This window comes from Callithrix jacchus, chromosome X (genome assembly GCF_049354715.1).
Source record: "Callithrix jacchus isolate 240 chromosome X, calJac240_pri, whole genome shotgun sequence".
Classification (NCBI taxonomy): domain Eukaryota; kingdom Metazoa; phylum Chordata; class Mammalia; order Primates; family Cebidae; genus Callithrix; species Callithrix jacchus.
In genome coordinates, this window is record NC_133524.1 from 67,749,507 (window position 1) to 67,770,963 (window position 21,457).

At 49.4% G+C, this 21,457-nt stretch overlaps 1 protein-coding gene and 1 non-coding gene across 7 annotated transcripts in view; both read left to right on the forward strand.

The window, feature by feature from the left end:
* DLG3 (discs large MAGUK scaffold protein 3) overlaps window positions 1-21,457 on the forward strand; it is a 60,143-nt gene continuing 38,686 nt past the window's right edge. For 2 of the 6 annotated variants that reach the window (XM_078362388.1, XM_078362389.1), the window contains exons 1-9: window positions 1-712; window positions 4,052-4,102; window positions 4,477-4,601; window positions 4,802-4,971; window positions 5,283-5,419; window positions 5,754-5,898; window positions 6,665-6,824; window positions 8,428-8,584; window positions 8,906-9,008. In XM_078362388.1, coding sequence (XP_078218514.1) covers window positions 356-712; window positions 4,052-4,102; window positions 4,477-4,601; window positions 4,802-4,971; window positions 5,283-5,419; window positions 5,754-5,898; window positions 6,665-6,824; window positions 8,428-8,584; window positions 8,906-9,008 — 1,405 coding nt within the window. In that variant the 5' untranslated portion in view covers window positions 1-355. Of the gene's footprint in view, window positions 713-4,051; window positions 4,103-4,476; window positions 4,602-4,801; window positions 4,972-5,282; window positions 5,420-5,753; window positions 5,899-6,664; window positions 6,825-7,393; window positions 7,548-8,427; window positions 8,585-8,905; window positions 9,009-9,882; window positions 10,795-21,457 lie in introns of those variants that run through there. The other 4 variants (XM_078362387.1, XM_078362390.1, XM_078362392.1 and 1 more) reach the window with 4 other exon arrangements.
* LOC118150709 (U4 spliceosomal RNA) lies at window positions 5,994-6,134 on the forward strand. The gene has a single exon (XR_004738864.3). It is a non-coding gene; the product is annotated as a U4 spliceosomal RNA (small nuclear RNA).

A 21,457-nucleotide genomic window follows, 5' to 3' on the forward strand; every position in this document is an offset into this window, starting at 1 on the left:
AGATCCATCCTGGGGACCAGAGCAGAAGCGGTCCTCGCAGCACCCAGTCTCTGCTTGGGCTCCCGCTTCTTCTTTGCCGCTGGGCCTCGGCCCAGGAGCCACGACGGGCGACACGGAGCCGCCAGTGCTGGAGGGGGAGCCGTGGGTGCGGGGCAGCGTGGGGGCTGAGGCCCCGGGACGCCCGCCTGGCCCCAGGCCCCGCTCTGCCCGGGCGCCCCCACGGGTGCCCCCCCCTTCTTGGTCCGAGCAGTGTGAGTGTGCCCGGGAGCCCGGCGGCGGCGGCGGCGGCGGCGGTGGCGGCGGCGGCGTGGAAACCGGCGTGGGCTGGGGGGTCCGAGCCGCGGGGGGCAGTGCCATGCACAAGCACCAGCACTGCTGTAAGTGCCCCGAGTGCTATGAGGTGACCCGCCTGGCCGCCCTGCGGCGCCTCGAGCCTCCGGGCTACGGGGACTGGCAGGTCCCCGACCCCTACGGGCCAGGTGGGGGCAACGGGGCCAGCGCGGGCTATGGGGGCTACAGCTCCCAGACCTTGCCCTCGCAGGCAGGGGCCACCCCCACCCCTCGCACCAAGGCCAAGCTCATCCCCACCGGCCGGGATGTGGGGCCGGTGCCTCCTAAGCCGGTCCCGGGCAAGAGCACCCCCAAACTCAACGGCAGCGGCCCCAGTTGGTGGCCCGAGTGCACCTGTACCAACCGGGACTGGTATGAGCAGGTATGGACCAGCGGAGGTGGGAGCGGTGGGGCAACCCAGGAGGGCTGGGGAGTGGGGGCCTAGGGGACCGGGGTGCAGTAGGGGTCGCTGGGGCTCCAAGCCTGTGGACCCCGAGCCCTAGCATTGCAGCTGGGCAAAGAGAGGTGGTGGGAAATACGTGGTTCCCTGAGTATGTCTGTTTGGGGGTCTCCATTAGAAGGGGATTGGGAGGAGCCGTGTGTGTCAGGGGGTATAGGCATGGCGGAGAAGCACATTTTCCTGTGGGGGGGAATTGGGTTTGTCTCATTGTGGGGGTTTAGCAATGTCTCTGTGTCTGGCAGGGGGCGGGAGGTTCTGCGGGGGCTGTGTGTGGTGTGTGTCTCCACAGGAGGGGAGGAGGGGGCATGATGCTCTGCGTAGGGGGGACATATGTGTGTGTATGTATGTTGGGGTGTGTGGAGGAAGGCCATGGAGCTGCCGTGAATCCGTGTGGAGGAGCCCATGTGCCCAGCTTGCTGAGCTTCATCCCTCGATGCCATGAGTCCCTCTCTGTCCCAGTCCCTTTGTGTGTGGATGTGCACATGGATGTGTGGAGATGTCTCTCTAAATGTGGAGACATCTCTCTCTAAATGTGGAGACATCTCTGTAGAGGAGGCTGCAGGGGTGGCTGTGTTTGTGTGTGTGGCTGTATGTATATGTGTGTGAGCATGTGGCTGCAAGTGTGCACGCGTGTGCCTGGTGTGTGTGTCTGGTGAGAGGCGCTTGACAGGCAAGGGAGGGGAGGGGAAGGAGGCAAGAGACACGTCCCAAGGAAGGCTGAGAGGCTGCTGAGAAGGACGGACTCTTTTGTCCAAGCAGCTCTGAAGTGTGTGTGCTGGGGTTGGGGGGGGGGGATTTGAAGGAACTGAAGCAAGCTTCCTGGCTCTAGAGCAGGCATGGTGCCTGGACCCAGCAAGGGGCAGCTGCCCTGGTGCAGGGACTGGCCCCAGTGGGGCATGTCTCCCTTGGGTACCTCCAGATGTGAGAGAGCTTAGCCCCCCAGCCCTGACTTGGCACAGCTTGGGAGCCCCTGGGTGCTGGGCACAACTCCGGCTTCCACTCCCAGCCTAAATTGCCAGCTTAGAAAATGGAAGGAGCATCTGTGGGAGAAGCAGCAAAATGGAGGCTGGGCTGGCAGAGCCAGGTCCCTGGCACGCAAGGCGGAGGGCCTGTCTAGTTATCCGGCTCTGCAGCTCCCAGGGTGGGGAGAGAGGAAGAGGAGGCTTTGCTGTCGAGGGCAGGTGATGACTGCCCCAAGCTGGTGACCGTTCTGGCTGCCTCTGTTCTCTGGGGATAGGATGTGCTCTCACTCAGAGGCAAAGGTGGGGACTTCCTGGGGAAAAGAGCCCTCGGTTCTGGCTTTCTGTCTGTCCACACTTACTGCTTCCCCACATCCCTTGCCTTGGCCTCTTGCCGTCTCCAGTGAGTCCCTCTCTCTCCTTTGCCCCCTCTGTCCCGGAGGCCTTTCCCTTGCAAACACCCTGTTATGCTTGTCCTGCCTGGTTGGGAGACAGGTGCCAATCCCAGACTGGGCAAGTTGGCCAAGGTTTCTTTGCCAGGGCTGATCCCTGGATGGCTCCTGGGCCTGAGAGCAAGGTCCCTGAGTAGGGGTGGGGTGGCGTCTAGAGGGTGGACCACTGGAAACTGGAAGCCTCTGGGTGCCAGTTGGGCTGGGCTTGAGGCATGGCTTGTCACATGTGGGAACATATGGTACACCAAATGCACACAAGGGCCACATGGGTGTCCTTTTGCTTGTGTCTGTTGCATGGTACTTAAGGCAGGTGTGTTGGTTTCGGGTCTCTAAAGAGCCTTCAGTTCTTCCTCCTGGGGTCACAGACCAGGGTAAGGCTGCAGCTGGAGTCCTCCCACAAACTCCCAGAGCTGCAGGGCCAGCCCAGAAATGGTGGAGGCATGACGAGCTAGTCCTCTCCCGCTCTCCTCCTCTCTGCTTCTTGAAGCCAAAGCTGTGTGTGGTGGAGCTGGGATGGGGGGAGCAGAACAGGACATGTGGAGGAGCCCCCACCCTGGTTTCCAGCTCCTCCCTCTGAGAAGGCCAGAGGTAAGGGAAGGGACAGCATAGCCAAAGAAAGGTGGGGGAGGGGTGCCAGGATACCTGGGGAGATAGGCAAGAGGGCTTCTCCATTCTTGGAGATGAGAGTGGGAGCCAGTAAGCAGGTGCTACTTGTCTGTCCAGAATCACATTTTCACTTGACAAAGGGACACACACATGTCCTGACTGGGAGGCCATCTCTGTGGGTTGGTCAAATCACCCCTGTGTTTCTGACCCCTTCCCTTGCCTCTTCTCTCATGGATACTGCATATTGAAGACCAAGGACTCTGCTGCCAATCAGTCTGTGGGTCACCAACTTCTCCCTCATGGGGAGTCTTGTCCACCCCGTTCCAGTCCCACCCTTGGCTTTGTCTCTGACTCCTGACCAGATCCCACCCTCACCCTTTCTGCTGGGAAACACAAAGGGCTCAAAACCAAAAGTCCCTTGGTAGAAAATGGATTAGGATTTTGACTGCTTCTGCCTATTTGAGGAATTGTGTTCCTGGAGTCCATGAAGGAGGTGTAGAGTGAAGATTCACGAGGTGCTCTAAACGGGGGCAACTGTCCTTTTTCCCATGAGCTCTGCTGGGGAACGAGGATGAGTGATCAAAGCATCAGTGGCCCTAAGAGCGTACAGTAATGAAAAGAACACCTAGAGATCCCATTGCTCTGCCACTAACTCCCAGTGTGCCTTTAGACACATCCCATGTCCTCTCTGGGCCTCAGTGTCACCTTCTGTCACATGAAGGGGGTTGGGCAAGATGATGTCTGCTGTCCTTTCAGTTTGGACACAGTGGGAATCTATGATCCCCAAGTAAGAGAGAACTGTGGTTCAGAAGGGGAGGGGTTCTCTGTCCAGGCCACTGGATATCCCCTATGGAAGCTGGGTGTGGCATGGTTTGCCCTCCATGCTCCATCTCTGCCATTCCCCTTAGGCCAACCCTGCACCCCTCCTAGTGAACTCTGAGGCAGGCCCTGAAGCCCAGCCTCTCGGTGAGTGCACCACTGGCTGGCTCAGTCTCAGACAATTGATCTGGGCTAAATGAGCAGCTGGGTTTGGCCTGATATGGTTGGAAGCAAAGCAGGGGTGGGGGGGTGAGTGGGGAGCAGCCTCTTCCGGATCAGCCTGTCCTCATCTGTGGCCAAGAGGTGACCTGGGGTGTACTTGGGCTCCTCTACTCTGTGGGAGTAGGGGAGGAGGCAGGTTGACCAAGAGGCAGATGGCTGGGAGGGGAGAGGGCACTAAGGGAACTGCCTGTGTCTCCCTCTAGGTGAATGGCAGTGATGGCATGTTCAAATATGAGGAAATTGTACTTGAGCGGGTGAGTCTGCCAGTGGGGAGAGGCAGAAAGGGGAGGAGAGGGAAGACACCTGAATCATGGTTTCAAGACCCATGGGGGGACTTGCATTAAGAGAATGGAGAAACAGTGGCCCTCAGAGGCCACTTTGATGCATCAATCAATCAACCACTAACAAATAATTGACCTTGCTCACTGAGGCCTGGGGAACTGGGAAGGGAATGGGTTTCCTGGAAGGGTTAGCAGAGCCTGGTTTTCTGACAAATGGGCCCAGCCTGCCATGACCCCTTCTGAGGCCTGGAGAACTAGCTCTGGGACATAAGGGGAGATAATGTACCTGGAACTCTCCTTTGTGCCCTCAGAGTGAACAGACTGTGCCTTTCCACCCACTTCTGCAGGGCAACTCTGGTCTGGGCTTCAGTATCGCAGGTGGCATCGACAATCCTCATGTCCCTGATGACCCTGGCATCTTTATTACCAAGATTATCCCTGGTGGAGCAGCTGCCATGGATGGGAGGCTGGGGTGAGATGGCCTGGAAGCAGGGTTGTGGGTGGCAGGGACAGGATAGAGATGAGAGGAGGGAGGAGGGCTGGCCTGGCAGGATGACCCTTCCATCAGATCTGAGAGGGGAGGGGACAGAGGAGGGGAGGACAGAAAAGTGGGAGGAAGTGGGAGAGGGGGTGGGGGGGCACAGTGTCATGCCTCTCGGGCTTCCCCTGCAGGGTGAATGACTGTGTGCTGCGGGTGAATGAGGTGGACGTGTCGGAGGTGGTGCACAGCCGGGCAGTGGAGGCGCTGAAGGAGGCAGGCCCTGTGGTGCGATTGGTGGTGCGAAGGCGACAGCCCCCACCTGAGACCATCATGGAGGTCAATCTGCTCAAAGGGCCCAAAGGTGCGGCCCTCCAGGTTCCTGTGCTGTAGTCAGAGCCCTAGGCCCCAGATCCCACCTGGCCCCATAGGGAATTAGAAGGGAATGGCCTTGTTCCTTGCCTGACTTCCCCCTGTTCCAACTCACGGCCTGCTTTTTAGACCTCAGGCCTCACCCTTACTCATCTCGGGATGGCAGCTTAGCATTTGTGATTCCTCGGGGGAAGCTCCTGTGGGGCCAGTGTGTTGGCTGGGGGAGGGGGCTTAGATTTGGGATCAACAACACTTTAACCTCTCCTCATGGGCCTCTCCCACCTCCTGCTGGCTCCCGCTTAGGCCTGGGTTTCAGCATTGCTGGGGGCATTGGCAACCAGCACATCCCAGGAGACAACAGCATCTACATCACCAAGATCATTGAGGGGGGTGCTGCTCAGAAGGATGGACGCCTACAGATCGGGGACCGGCTGCTGGCGGTGAGACAGACTTCACGGGGATGCCCAAATTGTAGGGTAGGGAGGAGGAGCTCCAGCACCCCTCACTCCACCTAAACCTCACTCTGGGATGAGGCATCATGGGGGAATTTCAAGAGTTATCATCTGTGTTGTGTTTGCCCAGACTCAAAGACCCTACTTTCTGCGGCAGGGTCCCCTCACTTGCCCTATCCCCTACCTCCTGCCTCTGCTCCTCACAGCACTATACCTGGGCCTCTGTTAGCACTGTTGAATTTCACTGAAAGGGCATCCCTCAGATTCCCTGGAGAAGCCTCTCCCTCTCCCAAGTCCCAGCCTGAGGCTTTTCCTCTTCTAGGTGAACAACACCAATCTGCAGGATGTGAGGCATGAGGAAGCTGTGGCCTCACTGAAGAACACATCTGATATGGTGTATTTGAAGGTGGCCAAGCCAGGCAGCCTCCACCTAAATGACATGTACGCTCCCCCGGACTACGCCAGCAGTACGTACTCATCAGCCCCTGTACCTGAACTAAAGCTCTGTCCCCTGGTTTCTGGAGGGGAAGAAGTTCATACTCCTTGTTAAGGGAGAGCAAGCAGCTTTGCTCAGAGGTGGCATCATAGCAGCCAATAAAGTTTATCTGAGCGCCATTATTGCTAATTGAAAACTTTGCTCAGTACCCCATCATGAAGACTTGCCATAGTTAGTATTGGCAATTTTTGACAATTTCTACAGAGAGTGAATTTTTAAAAAAGGAGAGAGAGAAGCTGCAGAGGATAGTGGTCAAAGCTGAGTCCAAATCCCAGCTCTATCCCTTAGAGCTGGGTGCCCTTGGACAAGTCCCTTTCACCAGTCTTTTGTTTCCTCTTTGGCAAAAGGGAGTTAACGATGTATGTGCTGCCTTCCTCATAGGACTGCTGCAAGGATCAAATGAGATCATGGACGAGAGAGCCCTTGGAAAACTGTATTAGGCTATAGAGATGTGAAGGATTATTATTAGTCACACCTCTAGTCATGCCTTTCTTTGTAGACTGCCTTGACTTCAGCTCTTTCTAAGACTCACAGGAGTGAGCCAAGGATTTAGAAAGGGACTGCGGAGGAGGAACCCTGGGTGGCGGGTGGATGGAGTGGGGAGGTGCGGCCTGAGGAATCAGCATCACTTGGTCTCTTTTGCACTTGAATGGAGGTGTGGGGGAAAGTCCTTGGAGGGGTTTGGGGAACCTGCCTGGACCAATCTCTGAACTTTTCTCTCCCTTTCTTGATTCCAGCTTTTACTGCCTTGGCTGACAACCACATAAGCCATAATTCCAGCCTGGGTTATCTTGGGGCTGTGGAGAGCAAGGTCAGCTACCCTGCTCCTCCTCAGGTTCCCCCCACCCGCTACTCTCCTATTCCAAGGCACATGCTGGCTGAGGAGGACTTCACCAGGTAACACCACCCCCCCAACACCCCATTCAACCTACCCAGGAGTTGGGGAGGGGAGGAATCCGTTTCTGGCCAGCCACAGCCTTCCTTGTAGTATGGCAAAGAGGACAAGGTCCTCATCACTCCCGGCTTTGGGATCCGAGGCCCTCTCTCAGGCCTTGGGGACCTAGAGAGGGCCAGAGGTGGCTGCAGAGACAAGTTCTACCATCAGGGGGAGTGCCAAGAGAGTGGCCGCGGTCCAAAAGTGCAGATAAAGGATGGGGTGGAGCGTTTAGGGGGCTGAGGAGGTGAGGGCAGCAGAGTTTCCTGCCCTGAGATAGTTGCAGCCTTCTCTGCTGCAACCATTTCAAATTAGAAAAGAGAGCAGTTCAGTCGGTGGGGTTGGCGGGACTCTGACCGGCCTGGTGGCCTCGCCGGCAACTGCCCCGCCCCACTGGCGGCGGCGGCGGCGGCGGCTGCTGCGCGGGGCCTGGAACTGGTCGGGCCGGCCGGGGTTCCGGGGGACAGGTTTGCAGGGTGGGGCTCCAGAGGCTGGCGGGCAGGCAGCAGTGGAGCCGGAAGGGTAGGCGGCCAGGGGAGAGTCAGAGGAGCCATGGAGAGGGCCCTCAAGTTCTCGGGCTCCGGCTTGGCCATGGGCTTGGGCTCCGCCTCGGCCTCGGCCTGGAGGAGGGCTTCGCAGAGGTGGGCCTGGCCGCTTCGCTCCCTGAGGCCCGGAGGGGATGCCAGGTAGGAGTGGAGGACTAGGAGCAAGAGCATCCGGGACTCAGGAAGGGAGCCTAGCCCCTGAGACTGGGAGCAGAAAGGAGGAATCTTGCTTGGGGCTTTGGGCTTCTCCGAGGAAAGATGCTTGTAACAAGTGAAGTCAGTGGGCCGGGAACGGACGCTTGGAGTTGGGCTGATGACACTGAGACCTTTTACGGAGGGCTTCCTTAGATGTGGTTAGTTTTGCTCGCATTTTTCATGTACTTGTCTGCTCTCTTCAATTCGGCTTCTAAACTCCTTTTGGGGACCTGGGGTCCCCCTAAGAGCCCAGGCGCTGCAACCCCCTGTGGCTACATAGTGTTAGCTGCTGATTAAAGATGTTGTTGGGGCAGCAGGTAGGAGGGGTCATAGCTGATGGGTGGAATTTTGAGACTGCAGAAGAGTATCTGTGAAGTAAGGGTGCACATCCTGTGGGTGGTGAATGCAATCAACCCCAGGGTGACTGCATGCCCCTAACTGCTTCCTCTTCTTGTGGCCCAGGGTCCATCACACAGGTTGGTAGGATAGCAGAATCTGGGAAGGAAGAGGACCAGTGAGTGGGCTCTGAGATTTGGTCTCTGGAGTTCAGGGTAGGAAGTTGTTGACCTGAGAGAGTAGGGGACTGTCCACTGGGAAGTTGACTGCAAACCCTTAGGAAGAAGGGAGGGAAGAGGAACTGAAACTTGGCACCTGACATAACAGCAGCCAAGCAGGTTTTAGGAGACAAAGGGAGGCTCAGGGTATCATACATAGGGAACCACGTCCTTACTCCCTACAGCAAGTATGGACCTTGTTCCAGGCCAGCCCTCAAAGTACCACAGTTCATGTCTACCTAGTCCTGACTCCTCCACTCCTTTCCCACCAGAGAGCCTCGCAAGATAATCCTGCACAAAGGCTCCACAGGCCTGGGCTTCAACATCGTAGGAGGAGAGGATGGAGAAGGCATTTTTGTCTCCTTCATCCTGGCAGGAGGCCCAGCTGACCTGAGTGGGGAGCTGCGCAGAGGAGACCGGATCTTATCGGTGAGGAGACAAAGGAGAGGTGGGAGTATGGGAACTGTGCCCGTCTAAAGTGGAGACTGGGAGTCCTTCCTCCGAGGAATGCTTCTTGTGACTAAGGACTGGAGAAAACTTACCTTGTTTTTATAGATATCCTGAGTGAGTGACAGGGTCCAGGACCAGACTTATCTTTGTGGAGGAAATGAATGCCTCTTAGATCTTAACGCTGATTGGCATTCGACCTTTATGAAGATAATTATTACAGTAGTTACTCCTCCTAACTACTAGTGCAGAGGACCTCCGTTCTTGCTTTTGGGGTGGCTCACAGCTTCTCTCTTTGGACAGGTGAATGGAGTGAACCTGAGGAATGCAACTCATGAGCAGGCTGCAGCTGCTCTGAAACGGGCCGGCCAGTCAGTCACCATCGTGGCCCAGTACAGACCTGAAGGTAGGAGAAGGGAAGGTGGGAAGAGGTAATGTTGGGGAGTGAGACTTACCCTATTATGTGTTGGCTTTTTGCCATCCTAGGTAACAAAGCCACTTGACCGGGTCCCTTCTACCCTAGGGCAGTAACCTCTTCCTCTGTCCTTTTCCTTCTGGATAGGGGTTGGTTTGGGCGGCTTGGAAGCATCAATTAAGGCTGTGCTCAGAGCCTGCCGGTGTGGGCTTGCAGTTCAGGAGAAGTCCAGTAGTGGGCAGCAGCCTACGAGAAGCAGCATCCCGAGATTAGGGCGACTGGAAAAAGGGGTGGGGGTGGGGGCGGAGGGCTCACAGGAGAAGACTGGGAACTGTGTGCCCTGGAAGAGGAGAGCAGCTCTTGGTTACAAGAACCTCAAGTAGAAGAGATCCGACCTCTTAAGGGATCTTGAGCCAAACCTCTGTGAACCCCACTCCACTCCCCTCATCTAAAAAACTGTGAAAGACCCATAAGCGCGCTGAAAACGTGATACTAAAGCCCTTGGGGTAGGCGATCTGGGGTCGACTCCCTCCCCTCCGGGGGGCCTTCTTTGTATTCTCTGTGAGCAGTCCTTGGCTGGGGCGAATGGGCGGGACTGGTCATACAAATAAAGGCGTTTGATTGGCTGGGGCCAACGGAGGCCCAGGTGCCGAGGTGAGTCGCGGGAAGGCGCGCCCTAGCCTGCGGGCCGGCGGAGTGGCCATTGGCCGGCTGAGCGCGGCCTCCAGCCGCATGTCCCGCCCCCTGACCCCGGCGGAGGGCGGCGGGCGCCCCTCCTTCCCCCACTCGCGCGCCTCAGGCGTCTCCTCCTCCTCCTCCCTCCTCCCCCTCCTCTCTCCTCCCCTCCTCCCGCGCGCCCCGCTTTGTGTCCGTGGTCTCCCGCGCGGGACAGAGGGACCGGCCGGAGCTGGCGCTTTCTCAGCACTAGACCTGGACTCTAACCCGGCGCCAGGTGAGGTGGGGCGGACGGGGGTCAGGCCCCCTCGCAGTCCCCCTAACCTCTCTACAGCTCTGTTCTCAGCCTCTTTTCCAACACTGCGTCCCCCAACTCTACCCTCTCCCTCTAATGCCTTCGTCGCGTGCCCCCAACCTCCTTCTGAGACCCTCCTCAAGGCCTCTCGGAGCGCCGCGCGGGGCTCAGCCCCCGTTCACCCCACACTGAGCTCAGTCTGGCCTTCACCTCTTGGCCACCACCTCTCTCCCCCTTCTCGCCCCGGGGCCTCCGTCCTGTCGCAGCCCCCTTCCTGCCGGCTGCTGCGCCCCCATGCAGCTCCCTAATCCCTTGCCCCAGAGGAATTTTCTAAATCTTCCCCTCCCCCGACACGCATTTCTCCACCCAACCTGGCCACCTCTGGGAACAGCCGCGACCGGCTTGGTATTCTGCCCCCTCCCTTTTGTTTGCTAGGGATTCGTATCATTCCCGACTTCTTTCGCCTCCTCCTCCCCTTAGTCCCCTAGGGCTGCAGCGCCTGGGCTCCTGGGACACCAAGGCCCTGTGGGCCGGTTACTAAGGTGGAGGAAGGGACTGACCTCTCCCTGGCAGGTGCTCTAGTTCCGCGATGAGAAGGGGAGCGGCTGGGAGCCCTGTAGCTAAGCCTAGAGGGATTGAAAGCGCCTACCTTTGTCCTTTCCGTTCCCCTCCCGCCATGCTCCTTCACTGCCTCAAGAGCCTGAAGGGAAAGAAGAGAAGGCCTGCGACCTTTTCCGCGAGGCTCTTCTGATCGGGGACAAAAGTGTAGGGAGGTAACTCACCGGAGAAAGAGCTTGTACGTCTGAGGTAATGGGAAAGAGGGATGCAAATGGACACTTTGAGTCATTTCTCTCCTTGTTTGGTTTTCAGCTTACTGATGGGGAACGCACCTTAGGGTTACTGTTTTTTTATGATTTATGTGTGTGCTGTTCGCTTTCCAGTACAGAGCTAACCGTCTGGTTTTTATTAGCAACTAATATTTATGCATTTCACGCCCACAACTTAGACAACACAGGTTCTGCAAAGAAATGGTGTTTCTTGCATATTTGTGTGTGTGTTGTAGGAGAAACTGATGTTTCTTTCGGTTTTGCTCTCTGATGTTGGGCACATGGAAACAATACTGTGAATGTATGTGGTGGGGGTATGCTGGAAACTAGTGACTACATATTTCTATGACTTGCTGGGGAATGCAACTGGTTTGCATAAAAAGCTGCAAGTTGTCCAGGGTAAGGGGATTCGTGCGGTGTTTATTGATCTCTGAGCATATTTCTGAGAGTTCATAATGTAGGTTGAGGTGCTGTCTTATGCTAATTCTTTCTACCACTTGCCAAACAAGGCCTTTCTTCTCTTAGGATTTAGGTGAACCACTGTTGTGAAGGCTCTGCCACCTCAATCAATCTTACTTCCTCCTTTGGTTTGGTAAATCCAGCAAGTCCCTAACACGCAAAAGGTTTTTTTTCCCCTTTGAAAACAGATCGCTGGAGACTGGTCTGGAGGGACTGTCAAGCATTCTGTGTTGGACTCTAAATTTTCTTTGACAAAGTGCTAGTTTTTAAAAATAAGGACTCCATGTTGATCAATTTATAAATAAGTGTGGTTCTTCAGAGGATTTGCATCATGATGGGTATTTACAAAATTAATAATCCAAATATATGTATGTGAGTTGGCAGGAGACTCTGCATGTGATTGGCCAAGTAAGTGTTCATTATTTGGATTTTTTTTTTTTTTAGACGGAGTTTCACTCTTGCTACCCAGGCTGGAGTGCAATGGCGCAATCTCGGCTCACCACAACCTCCGCCTCCTGGGTTCAGGCAATTCTGCCTCAGCCTCCTGAGTAGCTAGGATTACAGGCACGCGCCACCATGCCCAGCTAATTTTTTGTATTTTTAGTAGAGATGGGGTTTCACAATGGTGACCAGGATGGTCTCGATCTTTTGAACTCGTGATCTACCCGCCTCGGCCTCCCAAAGTGCTGGGATTACAGGCTTGAGCCACCGTGCCCGGCCTGGATTTTTTTTTTCACGTGAATGTGAGACCTGGAAAGTATTAAGTGGCCCAATTCCTCATTGGAAATACTGAAACAGTGACAAGAGAGCCAAGACATAACTTGGCTAAGAAGGGAAAGTTGCCGAGGGTCAGCATCAGAGGGTCAGCAATTAGTTTAATCCTGAGGTCTACCAGTTGGGACAGACCATGCTTGTGAACACCTGAGGAACCTAACACCTAGTTAACAGTGGAGGAGCAGCCGGGTGTGGTGGCTCACGACTCTAATCCCACCACTTTGGGAGGCAAGGCTGGTGGGTCACTAGGTCAGGAGTTCAAGACCAGCCTGGCCAACATAGTGAAACCCTGTCTCTACTAAAAAATACCAAAAATTAGCAGGGTGTGGTGGTGGTGGCTATAATACCAGCTACTCGGAAGGCTGAGGCAGGAGAATCGCTTGAACCTGGGAAGCGGAGGTTGCAGTGAGCCAAAATCATGCCATTGCACTTCATCCAGGGCAACAGTGCAAGACTCCATCACACACAAAAAAGAGTGGAGGAGCAACAGGAAGGAGACTGGGGAAATAACAGGAGAGACTAGGAAAACCGTGATGGAAAGAAAGATGGATGTTAAAGGGAAGGTTAAAGTGATCTCCATGGTGGCCTCTGAGGCACCTTTGCCAAACCAGTGCAGTCTGTACCTAGATAGCCTTTAGCATGACAGCTTTAAAAAAATAGGGTTGGCTAATTAGAACAATCAGAGTAAGACAATTTTTCTCCCTTTTAAAATGGTGTTATTGAGATATAAGTCATTTATCATGCAATTCTCTCCTTGAGGTATATACTTCAGTGGCTTTTAGGTATAGTTGTGCCTCCATCACCACAGTAAGTTTTAGAACTTTTTGTGTGTGTGCGCAAGACAGGGTCAGACTCTGTTGCCCAGGCTGGAGTGCAGTAGTGCAACCTCTGCACCTCAGGCTCAAGCCATCCTCCCACCTCAGCCTCCTAAGTAGCTGGGACTACAGATGTACACCATCACGCCTGGCTAATTTTTCTATTTTTTTTTTGAGACAGAGTTTCACTCTTGTTACCCAGGCTGGAGTGCAATGGCGCGATCTTGGCTCACTGCAACCTCTGCCTCCTGGGTTCAAGCAATTCTCCTGCCTCAGCCTCCTGAGTAGCTGAGATTACAGGCACGCGCCACCATGCCCAGCTAATTTTTGTATTTTTAGTAGAGATGGGGTTTCACCATGTTGACCAGGATGGTCTCTATCTCTTGACCTTGTGATCCACCCGCCTCGGCCTCCCAAAGTGCTGGGATTACAGGTGTGAGCCACCACGCCCGGCCAATTTTTGTATTTTTTGTAGAGATGGGGTTTCACCATGTTGCCCAGGCTGGTCTTAAACTCCTATGCTCAAGCATTCTTCCTGCCTCGGCCTCCCAAAGTGCTGGGATTATAGGTGTGAGCCACCATGCCCAGACTAAATTTTGTATTTTTAGTAGAGGCAGGGTTTCACCATGTTGCCCAGGCTGCTTGAACTCCTGAGCTCAAGTGATCCACCCTCCTCAGGCTCCCAAAGTGGTGGGATTACAGGCATGAGCCATCACTTCCGATCTAGAACATTTTCATTACCCCTCTTCTTTTAATACTTAAAAGGTGTGCAAGCATTGGAAAGATGATCGGTTAGGACAGTTGCTTCCTATTGTTTCTCCCCTGGACACTTAAAGACTGATGGCAACTTGAGAATGCTCTAACCGTGAGATTCTTTTTTTTATTTGTTTATTTACAGAGACAGGTCTCACTATGTTGCCCAGGCTGGCCTCGAACTCCTGGCTCAAGTGGTTCTCCCACCTTGACCTCTCAAAGCACTGGGATTTTAGGTGTGAGCCATAGTGCCCAGCCAAGATTCTTTCATATTTCTGGTTTGCTTAATGTGGGTTTAACCCATAATGAAGTATAGGAACTGTGTCTTTCTATTTGAACTTTATATTGTGCCCAGCATGGGTGCTTTACAGGTGTTTTTATGATGAGGCTTTGGAAAATATTAAAATAGAAATAGAATTGGTAAATGATAAGATACCACAGTGAGAGATGCTATTTAATGATTTCACTCCTGATTGCTCCAAACGATTGTGGACACAGTAATCCTACCTATTAGCTAAAAATAGCATGATCTTCTTGGACATGTATAATACTGCTTAAAATTCAATTGAAAATTTAAACAACTGGCTCTTGGCAAAGGCTCTCTTACAATCTGTTCTAAAATGAAAAATATTTTTCTGTGACTTGTGGAATTGCCCCACCAAAGGAAGGATGGGTTATGTGTTACAACATTTTGAGATCGCCTACATTTTCCCTGTAATGACTTTATGTCAACCTCTGTTTATAAACTGAGCTAGTATTTATCTTGAAAACCCTTTTGTTTTTAGAGTAGAAACTGATCTCAAAATCAGGAGGTGAGCCAGAAATTGGTCATTAAGGTAGCTAAACTGGGAAATGATCCTTTGTGACCAGTCTTTTTGGGAATGTAAATCCAGGCAGGCTGGGGCGACAGGGAGTGAGAGAGAATGAGAGTTTTTCTGTAGTTATTTTAAGATGCTGAATAAGCATACTTTTACCATGGAAACACCTTTGGGTAAAGACTGCAAGAGTTAGAGATCAGTGGTAATAATAACTTGAAAGCATAAAAAGGATATTTTCCCTATAACATTTAAGTAACCATTCCATCTCCCCCTTTTTGAGAATGAAGGATGTAAACATAACTGCTATCCTCTCAGCATGATCTCTCTTGAAAGCACAAAGGTGAGAGTATACACCAAGGCAGGGAATCAAAGTTCTGAAATTACTATTGCCATCCTAAAAGAAGGCAAGGTAATGAAGAAAGAAAATGATTTCCTATCGACAGCATTTGTATACTGTGAACAATTTGAAGGCAGCTAGTATTACATTTCTCTTTGTGTCTCCAGCATCTAGTATGGAGCCTGGAACATAGTTTGTTGACCTGAATTATCTCTATTTCAGATACTTTTATAAGCATTAATCTTCAGAATATCCCTGTGGATTAGGTGGTATTATCCCCATTTTACAAATGATGAAAGTGAGGATCAGAGTGGTTGAGTGACTTGCTCAGGGTCACACAGTCTGTAAGGGACAGAATAAAACTTTGAGTACAGATTTCTGGATAACTTGAGTCCAGGGCTTTTGTCACTAGGTCACAACTATCTCCCTACCCAGATACATCTGGCTACAGCAGAAGATATCACTCTGAGACTCTTCAAGTGCCAGAAGCTGTCAACAAATGGAGTAAAAACAGACTCCAAAATCTAAGCTTTTTAGTCTTCATGACCATGAATTCCTGCCCCAAAGGAAGAAGTAACTTGAGGGTAGATGGCCTGCTGGGAAGCCTGAGGGAGATCCCTTCTCCTGCAGAAGGAAAGTGGATTTAGGAAGACTACCAGGGGATGATACTGTTGAGGGAACCCCAGGAAGAGCCGAAAGATGGGAGTTGGTTTGCCTGACTTAATAGTAAATGTATATAGGCTTAAGAATATTAATGGAATAAGCAAGCATTTTTTAATTCGTCGAGTGAAATGGAGTTCTATTTGTCATTCATTTTTTATGACCCTATGTTTCACTCATTTAAGAGTATACTTAAGTGGTTTTTAGTGTTCACAGAGTTGTACAACCATCACCACAATTGATTTTAGAATTTTAATCACCCCAGTACCCTTTAGTCACCCTTCATCTCCCCATCCCCCTCATGCCTAAGCAAGCACTAATCTATTATACTTTCTGTTTCTGTTTCTATGGATTTGCCCATTCTGGACATTGGATATAACTAGATTTATATAATGTGGTCTTTCGTGACTGGCTTCTTTTACTTAGCATAATATTGTCAAGGTTCATCTGTGTTGTACATGTATCAATACTTCATTCCTTTTTATGGTTGAATAATGGATTATTCATATATGCATTACCATATTTTGTTCATTATATGGATACATTACATTTCATTTATCAGTTGATGGACATTTGGGTTATTTTCACTTTTTGGCTACTATGAATAAAGCACTGGGAACATCTGTGCAAGTTTTTGCATGGACATGTCTATATTTCTCTTGGGTATATATACTTATGAGTGGAACTGCTGGATCATAGGACAACTCTGACCTTTTGTGGAATGGTCAGGCTGCTTTCCATATTTAGGCTGCAACATTTCACATTCTCACCAGTAGTGTGTAAGGGTTCTAATTTCTCCACATCATCCCCAACATTTGTTATTGTCAGTCTTTTTGATTTTTGCCATCCTGGTAAGTGTGAAGAGGTATCTAATTGTGGTTCTGATTTGCATTTTCCCTGATGGCCAATGTTGTGCCTTTCTTCATGTGCTTATTATTTGCTGTTCACTTTTGTTTGGTTTGGTCGCCTGATTTGATTCTCTTGATTCTCTCTCTGTTTCCAAATTGACTTGAGAACAGAGCAAACCAACTATGCTATTAGGCAACTAGAAAGAACCAGGAAGATAACTACTTCTCACTCTGACTGCTTTGCGTGCTGGAGGGGTTTAAGGCTTTGGGCATAGATAATTTTAGCTTAGGAATGCTGATCTGATAAAAATGGTAGGGCCCTCTCCCCCGCCTTTTTTTTTTAGACAGAGTCTTGCTCTGTCACCCAGGCTGGAGTGCAATGGTGCGATCTTGGCTCACTGCAACCTCTGCCTCCTGGATTCAAGGGATTCTCCTCCCTCAGCCTCCTGAGTAGCTGGGATTACAGGCGCCCGCCATCATGCCTGGCTAATTTTTATATTTTTGTAGAGATGAGGTTTCGTCACGTTGGCCAGGCTGGTCTTGAACTCCTGAGCTCAGGTGATCCACCTGCCTTGGCCTCCCAAAATGCTGGGATTACAGCCATGAGCCACTGTGCCTGGCCAAGGACCTACCTTTTTAACAAAAAATTGCTGATTGAGATATAATTCACATGCTACAATGCACTCATTTAAAGTGTACAGCAATTTTTAGAATTTTTAGAGTTGCGCAACTGTCACTACAATTAATTTTAGAATATGCATCACCCCAAAAAGGAGCCCTGACCCCATTAGCAATCACTCCTCATTCCCCCCGCAGCCCTAGATAACTACTGATCTACTTTCTGTTTTCATAAAGTTGCCTGTTCTGGGCAGTTCATGTAAATGAAATCATGTAATATGTGGCCTTTTGTGTTTGGCTTCTTTCACTTAGTGTAATATATCCAAGATTCATGTGTGTTATAACATGTATCAGTACTTAGTTCCTTTTTCTTTCTTTCTTTTTTATTTTGAGACAAGAGTCTCGCTCTGTCACCCAGGCTGGAGTGCAGTGGCGTGATCTCGCCTCACTGCAACCTCCACCTCCCAGGTTCAAGTGATTCTGCTGCCTCAGCCTCCTGAGTAGCTGGGACTACAGATGTGCGCCACCACACCTGTCTATTTCTTGTATTTTTGGTAGCAACAGGGTTTCACCGTGTTAGCCAGGCTGTTGGTCTCAAGCTCCTGACCTCAGGTGATCCACCCACTTCAGCCTTCCAGCCTCCCAAAGTGCTGGGATTATAGGCATGAGCCACGTCTAGCTACTTCATTCCTTTTTATGGCTGAATAATATTTCATCCTATGGTTATGCCACATTTTGTCTATCCATTCTTGAGCTGATGGACATTTGGGTTGTTTCTACCTTTTGACTATTGTGAATACTGCTGCTATGAACATTCATATACAAGTTTTTGTGTGAACATGTTTTCAGTTCTCTTGGATAATATATACCTAGGAGTATAATTGTTGGGTCATAAGGTAGCTTAGTGTTTAACATTTTTGAGGAACTGCCAGGCTTTTTCTTAAAGTAGCTACACCCTTTTAGGCCCAGCCCTGTTCTATATACTTAGAAAAGAAAAAAAATTAAGCTTTCTTTTCAGTTTTGCCCCCTGGAGCTGAACGTCATATGTTTGTGTTTGTTCTTGGCTTTTCTTTATTCCATGTAACCCAAGGACATGGTGGCTAGATTTAGTAAAGCACTCTGAATTTAGCTGGACAGGTGCTTTCTTGTCTTTGTTAGATGGTTTGAGGCAAAATCCTAGGAGCTTTGGTCCATAAAACATCAGTTCTTCCTGATAGGGTAGAATGATTAGAATAACAATAATGAGAATGAGTTATTTGTTACTTAATTGTGGCTTTTTAGGATTTTTTTTGTTTAATATGTTGCTTGTTGAAATCTTGACTCTGACATTGACAGTTGCTTTGTTTAAAGCTTTAGTCATATATTCCACAATAGGGTAGTTGTTTTTTGTAAAACATATTGGTTTCACTCCTTTTATGTAAGACTGTATATGTGTATGAAATCTATATGTATAAAAATCTTGGCAGAGGAGCAACATGACAAAACCCAGTCTCTACAAAAAATACAAAGGAGGACCCAGGGGTTCTGACTTAAAGTAGCTGAATGATCTTAGACTAGTCACCTTTCCTCTTAGTGCCTCAATTTTTTGATCTGTAAAATGAGGAGACCGTGCAAAATGGTCTCTAATGTTTCTTCTAACTCAAATTCTGTGTTAAATAAGTGGAAGTGAGTTGTGAATTCAGTTTACAAGTTCCTATTTACCTGGCCTCTTTTATTTTTTAAATAAAGGATGGGGTCTTGCTATGTTGCCCAGGCTGATCTTGAACTCTTGGACTCAAGTGATCCACCCACCTTGGCCTCCCAAAGTGCTGGGATTGCAGGAGTGAGCCACTGCACTCAGTCTCTTTTTTTAATTTTAATTTTATTTTTTTGTATAGAGACAGGTTCTCACTATGTTGCCCAGGCTGATCTTGAACTACTGGGCTCAAGGAGTCCTTCAGCCTCCGCTTCCCAAAGTGCTGAGGTTACAGGCACCACACCCAGTAAAGTCTTTTATTTTCTTCCTTCCTTCTTACTTTCTTTTTTTCTCTTTCTTTCTCTTTTCCTCTTTTTCTTTCTCTCTTTCTTTCTCTTTTTCTCTCTCTTTTTCTCTCTCTTTCTCTCTTTCTCTTTTTCTCTCTCTGTTTCTTTTCTTTTCTTTCCAGTGGTGTGATCATAGCTCACTGTAGCCTCAACCTCCTGAGCTCAATTGATTCTCTTACCTCAGACTGCCAAGTAGCTGGGACTACAGGTGCATTACACCACACTCTGCTAATTTTTGTGTTTTTTGTAGAGACTGGGTTTTGTCATGTTGCCGAGGCTGGTCTTGAACTCCTGAGCTCAAGTGATTTCCCACCTCAGCCTCCAACAGTGCTGGGATTACAGGCTTTGAGCCACCACCCCCAGCCAAGACTCACAGAGTCTTGAGCTAGTAACGGTCTTGCTTTTATGAGGGACTTGTCTTCCCCTCTTGAAATTGACTTTTTTTTTTTTTTTTTTTTGCTGAATTTAGGTATCTTTAAAAAAGCAGGCCAGGCTCAGTGGCTCATGCCTTTAATTCCAGCACTTTGGGAGACCGAGGCAAGTGAATCATTTGAGGCCAGGAGTTCGAGACTGGCCTGGCCAACATGGTGAAACCCTATCTCTACTAAAAATACAAAATTTAGGCCGGGTGCAGTGGCTCATGCCTGTAATCCCAGCACTTTGGGAGGCCAAGGTAGATGGATTACCTCAGGTCGGGAGTTTGAGAACAGCCTGACCAACATGGAGCAACTTTGTCGCTACTGAAAATACAAAATTAGCCGCGGGCATGTTGGTAATCTCAGCTACTTGGGAGGCTGAGGCAGGAGAATCTCTTGAATCCAGGAGGCAGAGGTTGCATTGAACTGAGATGGTTCCACTGTGCTAAAACAGCAAAGGCCCTAGAGATTTTGTGATTTTTCTACTTGATGAAATTAAGTGATAAAAAAATTTGAATAGACCAAAAGAAGAAAATTAACATATTTTGTATAAATATGTACATTAGGGATCTAAATAAATGTCCTTTGGATTTTCAAAAAGGAGATAATTTTTCAATTTTTGGGTTAAATTCCAGGCTAGATGAAGAGTTGTTTTGTAGGCCAGGCGCGGTGGCTCACGCCTGTAATCCCAGCACTTTGGGAGGCCAAGGCGGGCGGATCACAAGGTCAGGAGATCCAGACCATCCTGGCCAACATGGTGAAACCCCATCTCTACTAAAAATACAAAAATTAGCTGGGTGGGGTGGTGCGCGCCTATAATCCCAGCTACTCAGGAGGCTGAGGCAGGAGAATTGCCTGAACCCAGGAGGCGGAGGTTGCAGTGAGCGGAGGTTGCAGTGAGCCGAGATTGTGTCACTGCACTCCAGTCTGGCGCCTGGCGACAGAGCGAGACTCTGTCTCAAAAAAAAATAATAATAATAAAAGAGTTGTTTTGTAAATATTCAGAAAAAGAAGTGGTGAGCACTAGGAAGTAGTATTGGTTCACCAAGGACAAAAAATGTTTCGTCAGCCTCACCAAATTTTCTTGATGGACAGGGTTACTGGGCTGTAGATTAGGGAAATATGGTAGATGCACTATATCTAGATTTCTGCAAGACATTCACAAAACTTCTTTGGTCTACTTTTGAGTACGATAGCTGGGTGATAACAGTGATAATATGTTTAACTGAACTTGTCTGGAACTGGTTGAATGAATAGTCCCAGAGGAAAATGATTAATGAAGCCAGGAGCAGCATGGAGAGAAGTTTCTAGTGCATGTGTGTCCTGGCTTTGTCCTTGAGCCTGTCCTGTTAATTCTGCTTTCCCATTCTCTTCAAATTATATTTTTCTCCTGGATTTAAAAGTATATTACATTTAGATTTTTAGAAAGTACAGAAAAATACAAAGTAAATTCAAATCATCTGTAAATCTATATCCAGAGATAACCACTGTTGTATGTGTATATCTCTGTGTGTGTATTTCCCTCTAAACTTTTATATGTTTATATTATATATCATACAATATGTTTGTATCTATCTGTTTCAAGAATGAGATTGTTGACTTTAAGCAGTTTTATGTTCTTCCCATTAACTTAACACACGTCATGAAAATTTTCCTAGTTACAATATATTTTTTGAAAAAATGGTTTTTAATAGTTAAATAATATTTCATCATATGTGTGCCATAATTTGTATAATCATTCCCCTGTTGGTGAACATTTAGATTATTTCCAGTGTTTTGATATTACAGAAAACATTCTGATTGATATCCTTGTATATGGTTTTTGTGAATCTCTGATTATGCTCTGAATATATTTTTTTAGATGGAATTTTTGAATCAAAGGGCATGAACATGCTTAAGGCTTTTACTATATTTTGTCAAATTAGCTTACATTTCTACTGACAGTATATGAATGTCTATTTCAAGATCCTAGCTGACATGGAGTAATATTTTTTAGAACAATTTCTGCAAATTTGATAGGTTAAAATGTTATTCTTTAATTTGTATTTCTATTGTTAATAATAGAGTTGAACATTTGCGTGCAATTGTTTCTTGGTCATTTTTGTCTGTGGTGGATTGCCTGT